The sequence below is a fragment of the Pteropus medius genome, unplaced genomic scaffold (genome assembly GCF_902729225.1).
Source record: "Pteropus medius unplaced genomic scaffold, Ma_sr-lr_union100, whole genome shotgun sequence".
Classification (NCBI taxonomy): Eukaryota; Metazoa; Chordata; class Mammalia; order Chiroptera; family Pteropodidae; genus Pteropus; species Pteropus medius.
In genome coordinates, this window is record NW_024352947.1 from 2,482,181 (window position 1) to 2,493,652 (window position 11,472).

General features: G+C 36.7%; 1 protein-coding gene across 1 annotated transcript in view; it reads right to left on the minus strand.

Annotated features, from left to right (window-relative positions):
• ARID4B (AT-rich interaction domain 4B) overlaps positions 1 to 11,472 on the minus strand; it is a 115,581-nt gene that overhangs the window by 56,214 nt on the left and 47,895 nt on the right. The window contains exons 4-6 of the mRNA XM_039850349.1: positions 9,502 to 9,567; positions 6,116 to 6,206; positions 3,348 to 3,427 (exon numbers count right to left, since the gene is read on the minus strand). Coding sequence (XP_039706283.1) covers positions 3,348 to 3,427; positions 6,116 to 6,206; positions 9,502 to 9,567 — 237 coding nt within the window. The remainder of the gene's footprint in view (positions 1 to 3,347; positions 3,428 to 6,115; positions 6,207 to 9,501; positions 9,568 to 11,472) is intronic.

An 11,472-nucleotide genomic window follows, 5' to 3' on the forward strand; every position in this document is an offset into this window, starting at 1 on the left:
TCAAAAGATAAGACAAAAATCATAACTCTTATGGGGCAAAAATCTTTCATATTTAGTTTGTAAACTGGACATTTAAAAAATATCATTTGGAGGCGAAGTTGGCCCAACAAAGTAATATGCCAAATAGGAACGCTTTCAAAGTCAACTTGTCATTAACTCCTAATTATACTTCCCAAGGGTGAAAACTTCCAAGTACTACGTTTGGTAAACAGGGAAAATAAATTAACCTGGTTTGGTAAACAGGGAAAATAAATTAACCTGGATTCCCTTTCTGCCAGACTAAAAGACGGATGAAATGCTCTTTCTCACTCCCCTATAATTAAGGATGCTCTCTTCAAAGCAGAGATTCCTATTACGTACTGAGATTTCTATTTTAAGCATCTGCTTGTCATTTCACTTGCTCACAGGAAAAAAATATCCAGGATTTCTGAAGTTATCTAGGAATCGCACATAGGAATTTTCAAATAAACCACAACCTCTCCCTAGTATGTATGTAATAAGAGTGAGATCAATAACAAACTCCTCGATCCGCGTCCAGGAAAGCAGGAGAACCTTTACTTCAAGTGACAGAAAACACGGAGGGGAAGGTGGAATTTGTCCTGATACCTAAAGAGCAAAACCCAGAGACTCTTTGCATATTAAAGGCTCAAAGAAAATTCCATAGGCCTGGAGGAAACATGCCTATAGCCCTGCTACCTAAAATGGGCTGCAGGAAATGCGGAGCTGGGATTTTATTTAACCTTTCTTTGGAGTTTTCAATTGCATGTAGTAAACACACAGAGGGAATACCAGCTGATGAAACTACCCTCTGGATAACATTCAAGTTAGAAATGCTCTGTAGAAACACCCAAACATTTCAGCAGATGTCAGGTAGTGGGCAACATCCCACTGGCTTAGTGGGCTAAGCCAGAACCAGTGATTTTTATGTTGGAATTTAAAGTGACTGAAGTGCTACTGTGATCTCTTATCGTGGAAATCTTGAATTTAAGTCTTCGTTTTAGGTATGTCGCTTATTAATGAGATTAGGGGCCCAAAATACTGCTACTATGATGTGGCTTTTCTCTCGAAGGCCAAAGTTATTGCTAATAATAACAATCATTATTACTGAGTAATCTTTCAAAGAAAGAAAAACTTTTTTTTTTTTTTTAATATCGAATAAAGGGAAAGAATATACAGATGGTAGATTAAATACACTGCTGGCCATGTCTTCATAGAGCTTCATACACTTATAATTTTAAATATTTCTAATTGTTTGATTAATACTTTTTCTTCTCCAACAGGTGGTAAGTTACCCAAGGATAAATTCCATATATACTTGGCTCACCCTTAGATCCCCAGCACCTAGCACAGTACCTGGCATATGGGATCAGGGTAAAAAAAAATGCCAGTATTCCAATTACCCGCTAGCAAAACATAAAGTATAACGTGTATAGACACACATGGGAAACGGAGCCTCCTGGAGGCAAGAAGGAGACACTGAGCTACTGGTTCACACTGCTGCAGCCTTTATACTTCAACTGTCTTATGACCTATTCCAACTTAAAGTTCTCCTGCAAAAATAAAATTAATATTTTAGATATTTCTCTGGATTAAGTAAGACACACACTTAACAAAAAATTTAATTATATTAAATTTAATTATAGTAGGTCTGTGAACTCCCCATGTTCACTGACCTACTATAATTGTACGCATGCACTAAAGGAAATGAAATTATTTCTAAGAATTACATAAACTCAGAATCGTTACTTCATCAGTTTAAGAAGCTAAATTCACTGCGTTTGCCCCAAAGCTATATGCATTTCCCATATTTAAACCTTCACAATTCATTCAACAAATATTTATTGAAGGCTTCTGCATAGTAAACACTGCTGGGAAAAGGAGAGCCTATCAAGATGACAAAAACAGGGCTATTCCCAGCTTAAAATCTTATAGGGACAATAAGAAAATTAACCAAAAAGACCATAAAATAAAAGTAACAGAAATGCAAAAGCATCAAAGAATAAAATAACCACATTTGGTTAGAGAGCTGAGGAAAGACATCATGAGGGATGAAGCATTTCTAGTGGCCTTAAGAAGAGCAGGGCTCAGCAGAAACCAAGAAAACAAAGTATGAACCATAATCTGGAAATACCAAGTAGTCTTATAGGGCAGAAATACAGGGAAATGGTAGAATATGAGACTGAAAAGACAGGCTAGAATCATAGTATAAATTCTTAATTAAAAATGAAATTTTAATCGTTTAAGAGAAGAAAAATTATTTTAAAACAACAACAACAAAAAAACCATAGTCTAATAGTTAAGTAATATTAAAATGTCCCCCAAAAAACTGTTTGAAATGGTGACTAGGAAAAAAAAAAATCATTCGTTAGGCTACACTGTGCATTAATATTTAGAGACTGGACCAGTGACTATAACACTATCTATAACACTATGTCTATTTCTAAAATTCTGAATAGCAAGCTACAGATTTATAAACTTTGTAACTGAATAACAATGCTAGTAACTGAGTAACACCTTCTAATTTTAGAGCGTGATTTGGTGCTAGAAAGTGCTGGTTTGACAACTAGCACTGACCATCAGTTTCATCGACTGTTTAGAATGAGATAATAATGGTATCTACCATTATTGCAAAGCACTGAGCAAAGTCCTTGGGAAATATAAGCACTTCATTTATTCATCTCACAAACATTTACTCAGTTCCTACTCTGTGCCAGGCACTGTTCTAGGAACTGGGAACAAAGTGGTGAAAAGACATACAAAACCCCTGCCCTTGTGACATATTCTAGTAAAAAAGGCAGACAATAAACAAATAATTAAGCACATATACGTATTCTGATGTCAGAGAAGGATACCCGCTATAAAGAAAACTAAATCAACCTAAAAAAATTAAGAGGAATGGAAGAGACGATTTTAGAAAGGGCAGCCAGGCATGGCTTCTTTAAGGAGAGGTGATAATCACGTCAGCCACTAGCAGCAGTAGTTAGAGACTGCTTGTCACTCTACATATCCTTTAATGGTGAGGGGGTTTAAGTGGATTGCAAGTCAGACATCGCTTTCTCCGATCATTTACAAATTAGTCCAGAGAAAAGCTGTCTTAAGATGACAGTTAAATAAGCCCTTGCATTATCTTTCTGGACAAGTGCGAAAATGCATGAGACAAAAAAGAATATAGAACCTGGTACTCTAATGCAAGGCCTTAAACAGTCTTCGCGGATTACATTATAATGGTATTATGCATGAATCAATTTTCCTGATTAACAAATAAGTTGCTTGAGTTGAGAAAGCAAAACTTGGCTCCCCCCCAGTCCAAAACATCAGGACACGTCCGTTCACTGAGTGCCACTTACCTCACTCTCGGCGAAATGCCGCTCTCCCTTCAGGCACAGCGAGGATCGTCTCAGTGTCTTCTCATCTCCGTCATCGAAAACTGCGAGGGGACGTAAAAATGGAAACCACTGAAGGGTTTTTCAAAGAGTAACAGAATGATATAAATTACTTAATTTTCTGAGAGCAAAGACAGCTATTGTTTAAGATGATGTTTGATATTCAGTTCACATGTTCCGTTTTCTATGAGACAACTTCGAATAGAGTGTCTTTTCCAATTTATAGCAAAAAAGAAATAATAAACCTGAAATGAAAACATCTTCACTGAAACAGAAACCACCAGATAAAAATAAGCAGCACTTCAGGAAGAAAACTAAGTGCTAATTAACCTTTCTCAATGTGTAAAGGAAAGGCAAGTTTTCCTGCTGATAAATACTGACAGATTTACCTAAGAAACAGAAAGAGTACAGATTTATATATTCAGACTGCTCCTAAAAATTACTCCATTTTTATTATTTGAAGCAGAATTTCTGAACCCCAGCACTACTAATATTTGGACCAGATAATTCTTTTTCATGGGGGCTGTCCTGTGCACTGCAACATATGTAACAGCATCCCTGACCTCCAGCCACTAGATGTCAGTAGCCCCGCTTCCAGTTGTGGTAACAAAAAAATGTCTCTGGACATTTGTCAAATGTTTCGTGAGTGGTGAACTTGCCCCTGGTTGAAAACTCCTTATTTAAAGCACTAACATGTCCCAGCAAATTTACTATAAGTTCATATATACACAGAATATATGTATATTTGACATACTTTTAACATATACTATTACCACAAATTACAGGAAGAGTACCTCTATTTTAAATAATGTTGCAAATTCTTAATTTAGAAATAGCAGTTTCTGCCCAAGTACCAAAATTCAGTTCTTGTACATTATGTGAGACAGGGTAAATGACTTTTAGTACTTTTTTGTAATGCTGTAACTAAAATATTCAATAATAAAAATGCCATGTTTATGAGACTGAAGTCTACACCTAATTACCATTAGGATTTACTACAGAACAGCTCACGGTCTCAGCCTACATCGATGCAACATTTCCTTATGTGTCATTTGTAAAACAAGAACGAAACTGTAAATTGAAGACTACATTTAAGAATAAACGTGTAACACTGATGGAAGAAACGTCTTCGTAAATTACAGAGGAAAAAGTGACCAGAGGCAGCTCTTCCCGTAAGAGGCCTGAGGTGACTGAAAGTGGTTTGCTATTCACTCAACCCAGAAAACCCCACAAAATCATGCAAATCAAGAGGTTCAAATCTTCGTGTTCAATTTAAGAACCCTCATGAAACTGCCCAGGCCATCAAGGGTATGCATATCCGAAACGTCGCCAAGCATGTACAGGATGTCACTGACAGAAGCAATGTGTGCCATTACGTCATTATAATGCTGGAGTTGTTACGTGTGCCCGGGCCACAAACAGTGGGGCTTCGATGCAGGGTCTGTGGCAGAATTTTTGCTGCATATGCTTAAAAATGCAGAAAGGAACGCTGCACTTAAGGGTTCAGGTGCAGACTGTCTGGTCACCGGGCACATCTAGGTGACCCAAGCTCCCAAGATACGGCGCAGAGCTTACACAGCTCGCGGATGGATGAACGCCCAACGCGCTCCCCTGCCACACTGAGATGACTCTCACGGGAAAAGGGCACATGTTCCTAAAGCAGAAGAGGAGCTTGCACAGAAGGAAAAGAAATCCCAGAAGAAACTGAAGAAACAAAAACGTATGGCCCGGAGTAAACTCAGCATCGAAGAAATGCTAATAAGAGTAAAAGTGGGGAAAAAAAAATGACCACAAGTAAACCGACTATGGAAACTGGTAGTAGAGTTAAGAGTAAAGCAATATGAGAACACCTGCAGCTAAATAGCAAAGGGATAACATTCGAAATATATTAAGAACTCACATCCTAAAAATAATAGGAAAAAGATAACCATCTCAAGAGGAAAAGGAGATTGGGAAGACAATATAAGCTAGCAATTCGAAAGAAAAAAAATACAAATGAAAAGATGTTATCTTCGATAAATGTGAAAAGATGTTTGATCTCACTCGTAATCATGGCAGGGCACAGTCAAACCAAACAGATACGATTTTGTGTCCAGATGAGCAAAAACTTTTAAAGATCACTACTATCAAATATGACAAGGGCTGGGAAAAGAGAAATGCTCATATACTGTTCATGGGACTGTAAATTAAAAATTAATAGTTTTGGGGGAAGGTGGTTTTCATTACCGACTAAAGTTTAAAAGTACATTTTATTTCCATCTATGCCTGGTTCTCAACCCATACACTAGGGAAATATAAGAATACTGGACATTTAATCCAGCATTTACTGTAAGAGCAAGAAAACTGAAACATCATTGGTAAAAGAAAGTTACAGTATCAAATATCATAATATCAAATATTATGCAACGATTATGCAATATAATAGTTAAAAGAAATTTACCTGTTGCACAACACACTGAAATGTACATTTAAAAATAGTTAAGATAAAAACAGAAATTTCTCTAAGATACACTTTGAAGTGAACGAAGCTTAAAATCCAATTCTATAATACATATACTAAATGATTTCAAATTATGTTACGCACATATTAATGAAATAATTTTTTTAAGTATCTGGAAAGATAAAAACCATTAACAGTAACAACATCTACAGCATTAAGACAAAGTAAATCAAGGAAACTTCGCTTTCGCTGTATTAGCTTTGAAAATATTTTTACAAGATTTATTCCTTACCTACAGTATACCAACTCGCGTCTGTTAATTTATTGATAACAGCTTCCTGATAGGCACCATCGAGGTTCTTCACTTCTACAACAGCTCCGACCTACAGTATTTTAAAAGGTTAGAAAAACTTTTAGAAGTAAACCAAAACCTGGCTTTATTTATTTAGTTGAGTGCATGGTGTAAAGGATAAAATAATTACTGATTCGATTTGTATTAAAGTACCAGCAGTTTTATCCACCAGTGTTTTTATATATTCAGTGAAAATAAAAGGTAAATGATATCTAAGTTATTATCATGAAAACAGTCCTAAAGGGTTTTGGGAACCCCCTGGGGTCACTGGACCGCACTCTTAGAACCAGAACCACCGTATGTGAAACCGACTGTCCTTGCCCCATATTACCTCTATTATCCAAATAAGGCTGGGAAGAGTAGGGATAAAGAAAGAACTCCGAAGTCTCCTTAAGAGTCAGAACTTAACACTAATAACAACCATTTAAAATATTTTTTGTTTGATCAAGAACATGCTGAGTTACACTTACATGGTCTCTATAACTACGTCAAACTAAAACCTTCTGCACAGCAAAGGAAACTATCAACAAAATGAAAAGTCGACCTACTAAATGGGAGGAAGTAGCTGCAAAACGCAAATCTGATAACAGGTTAATATCCAAATATATAAAGAACTCACAGAGCTCAACGGCAAACAACAAAAACAGGAAGCTAGCCGGTAAAAAAAGTGCAACAGGTACATGAAAAGATCATCATTACTGATCAGAAAAATGTAAATCAAAATCATAAGGAGGTATTACCTCATACCTATCAGGACAGCCATTATCTGAAAAAAAAATAAGTCAGCGAGGTTGTGGAGAAAAGGGAACCCTTGCACACTGTTGGTGGGAAGGTAAATTGATGCAGCCACTTAAAAAAAAAAACAGTATAGAGGTTCCCTGAAAAATTAAAAATAGGGCTATCATATAGGATCCAGCAATTCTGCTTCTGGGTATTTATGTGAAAAAAATTAAAATGCTAATTTGAAAAGATATGGGCACCCCATGTTCACAGTGACATTATTTATTATAGCCAAGACATGGAAGCAACCTGTATCCATTGACAGATGAACAGATTTTTAAAAACGTGATGTGTGTGTGTGTGTGTGTGTGTAATTATTTAGCCATAAAAATGAAGAAAATCCTGCCATTTGTGACAACATGGTTAGACCTTGAGAGCATTATGCTAAATGAAATAAGTCAGCCAAAGAAAGACAAATACTATTTGATACCATTTACATTTGGAATCTAAAAAACAAACCAAAAAGATCCATCTCACAGATACAGAAAACGTATTGGTGGCTGCTGGAAGGGGGTAGTGTGGGTGAAGAGGGTCAAAAGGTACAAACTCCAATTACGAAATAAGTTGTCATGAAGATGTAATGTACAGTATGGTGACTACAGTCAACAACACTATGTCACTTATTTGAAAATTGCTCACAGTAAATCTTAAAAGTCCTCATCACAAGAAAAAAAAGGAAATATATTTTTTAACTGTGTGGCGATGGATGTCAACTGTACTTATTGTGGTGTTCAGTTCTCAATACAAATATAGAATCATAATGTTGTACGGCTAAAACTAATATAATGTGATATGTCAACTATACCTCAATAAAAATAAAATGAATACGGTCTTTATAGTAATAACAAAATAAACTTGTCCAGAGAAGAGACTGTTAGGCCCACAGAATGCCCAAAAGGGGAAAGGAAAATCAGGAGAATTAACAACTTTCATTACCTGATTATAGTTAATAAATACGTGGTACAATTTTTAATTTAATATTCAAGCAGTCTAGGTATTATTTTTATGTGAACACATTACAAGTCAATTTAGATAAAATGACCACTACTTTTATTTCCTTTAAGAGAAACATTTATACAAATGCTGACACTTTGTATCAATCAGCTGATGGAAAGCTACGAAGTAAGTATATTAGGGAACAATTCAAAAATCTATAACGAAAAATCTATAGACAAGAAAATTATTTTAACAATCTTGAGACCACAATTTAATACACCTGCCTATGTCGAAATCAAAATATTCCTAATCCCTAATCACAAATAAAGAAAAATTTAATAAGAAAAAGCAAACAAGTAAAATAAACCAATTATGCCACAATCAAAGAGGCTGGAACAGTCGGAGAGAAAGATGTCTGAAGATACGAAGTAGTTGATTTTTCTATCCCTTCCCAACACTGAGTATTTTTTTGTAGGTGGTACCTGCTGGCCTGTATCAGGTTGTTTAAAACAGGGCAGTCGGGCAGCGAAGGACTATGCTATGAGGCAGAAACACAAATAAGGCCCAGAGGTGTATGTGCTCTGAACATTCAGGGGGCACAATGCTTCATTACAGGCTGTGAATCTATCAGAGTTTTGGTTCAGCCATTGTTGGCTGCGAGATCTTCAACAGATTACTTTACCTCCTTCAGTTTCCTCTTCTGTAAGGAGCTGTTATGAGGATTATGTAAAATACTATGTGCAAAAGACGTGACAGTACTAGCACATACTAAGTGCTAAATAAACGGTGGCTAATGTCATTTAAGTGTACGAGTTTCTGTCCTTTTGTCCCTCCAAGCGATAAATTTGGATGCACCTGTGCATGTACGTTAAAGATGGCACCAACGAAATACAAATAGTGGAAAATAATTTTTAAACGCAAGGTAAAAAAAAGTTTTAGTCCTCCATGGTACCTACTATACATACATGCAAGGAACCAATGCCCTGAGGATCCAATTAAAAGCTTTAAAATGAATCACAAACAAAACTGGTAGATACACACATCTATCTCTCTCTCTGAAAAGTACAATTTCATCAGTGAAGGATTTTTCTTGCATCTACAAATGCTTCTTCATTCCATTAGCATTTCTAAAAATTCACCCAGCCAGGCCAATGTCCATTTTCAGACTTTCAAAAGGGCCAAAGGGCATACACAGTGGTTACCCATATATTCCCTTTACCCTGCTCACCAGTAGAAAGTAAAGCAGCTCTTGGTTCACTGGCCAATGAGAAAACATAAATGCAAATTTCTGGAAAATCTATAATTTTTACAAGACCAGTGCTCTAACCCCTCAGCTATGGTGCCCTTCCCAAAAAGTCTACAATTTTAGTACGTGAAACTGAAACAGATGAGTAAATAAAAAGCAGTCGATGCTCCCTTGATGTTCATCTCATTCCTGAACACAGGTTTTACTGAACATTCAATCTGCTTTTTTTCTATTAATCTATAGAGAGAGAATTATGTATTTATCAACTCAATAACAAATTAGCCAAGAAATAAAAAGAAATGACCAAACATAATTACTGTTTCCCAGGGATGCACTAGAATTAATGAGTAAATAAATGAATTACCTTTAGTGGGCCCTTTATGTGGTCATCCTGAACTTCTACCGTTGAAGAATCGTGTCTAAATGTAACCTAGAGATCATAAATTTAATTAGCCATGCACACACACAAAAATCAAACAACACAAGCTCATCGATGCATGAATTCCTTTTTATCACAAGTAATCTAAACAGTTGCCTACTTTATACAAAACCTCAGTCCCTAAGCAGATTCATTGAAATTTTTATTAAATAATTTCCCAGGCTAAATTACTTGATGTTTCACATATCATACTTTATTCAACACTATTAGTTATTAGTTTAGTTGTATAATTTTTTTTCCTAAAATATGAGAAAAAAAGAGGTGGCGATCTTATGCTATTAGGTACTACAGCTGACCCCTGAAAAACATGGGGGTTAGGAGCGCCAACCCCCAGAACAGCTGAAAATCCATGTCTAACTTGTGACTCCCCAAAAACTTATGGTAATAGCCGGTAATATCAACTGTCGGTGAACACAAATTTTGTATTACACAGGTTTTACTGTGTTACATACTACACTGTATATTCTATACAGAATATTATATGCTGTATTCTTACAATAAAGGCTAGAGAAAAATGTTAAGAAAATCATAAAGAGAAAATACATTTACAGTACTGACTGAAAAAAATCCGTGTATAAACCCACGTTGTTCAATCGAGGGTCAACTATGTATCATTTCGCGAAGGCCTAGCTTGATAATAAACAGTAGCAACAAACATTTAATCAGGCTCAAGTGTCAAACATATAATCTTCACAACAACCTTATTAGATAGGTATAACTGCTCCCATTCTGTTGGTAAGAAAACTGAGGAACGAAGTCTAAGTAAATGGTCCAAGATCCCAGGCCTAGTACATAGAGGGACGAGACCCCAGCACAGGCTGTCGAGCCGCAGAGCTCCCCAGATCAGCACAGCAATCAGAGAACAGGCAACCAGACGTGAGGGCATCAGACTGAAATAAGGAGTTCAAGTTCAAACATTTAAATAGTTGGTGAAAAATAAGGGAGCTTCCAGTATTCCGTACAGGAAAAGCTGTTCTCCCTCTTCCAGGGACCAAACCATCAACACGGCCTTATCGGATGTGCATGGCAGTCAATCCGGGCCACGGGCTCACAAACCAGCTACGAAAGAAGACGTCCTGTGCTCACAGCATCACAGACATTTCTGTCTCACGGAAAACACTACGACACTTTATTTAAATAATGGGTTTAGGCAACTGTGTCATTCACTTAGAGTATAGGCCACTTAAGGATGGAGACCAGGCCCTAACATTAAAGTCTCAATTCCTAATACAGTGCTTAGCACATGGTAAATACTCAGTAAATGAAAAATGGTGAGGAAGAAGTGTATCAACAAACTGTTGAAAAATTATATTAACTCTGACTCTGAAACAAATTAAACTGGTATAGATGTGTAGCACCATAACTACTGAGAAAATCATTAACTTTGAATTATAAACAGATTTTTAGAGCAGCCCCCAAAAAATTAATGGTAATTTTAGAAACCTATTTATTTATAAGGCACAAGGTGCTGGGACTCTGTGCTACCAACAGAGGCAGTAGAGACTAAGTTTCCTTCCTTTTATTAACAGCAAGAAATGACAGAACAGTTACATGTCATTTAGTAGTTCATTCACTACACAGAGACACCCAGTCGAGATGGAGAGTCAGGGCCAAAATGCAGCCTGTGCTCTGCAGACCTAGCCCTGCCCAAAGGGAAGGCCTTTTCTAATTGGCAGGAAAGTGCTTTTGCATATGCCAAGCTCCTTATGTCAAGCTCCGCTGAGGAGGCTCTCTCCAGGGTGGAGGGCTTCTGTCTAATTCGCACTAAGGTGTTACACCTGCTCTAGCAGAAGCCCTGTCTGGAAGAGTGAGAACACTGATAAAAAGCTTTTTCATCTCTAAAATAGTGGCAAAAACAAACAAAAAATACCTGAGTGTTCACGAAACACCAGTGTG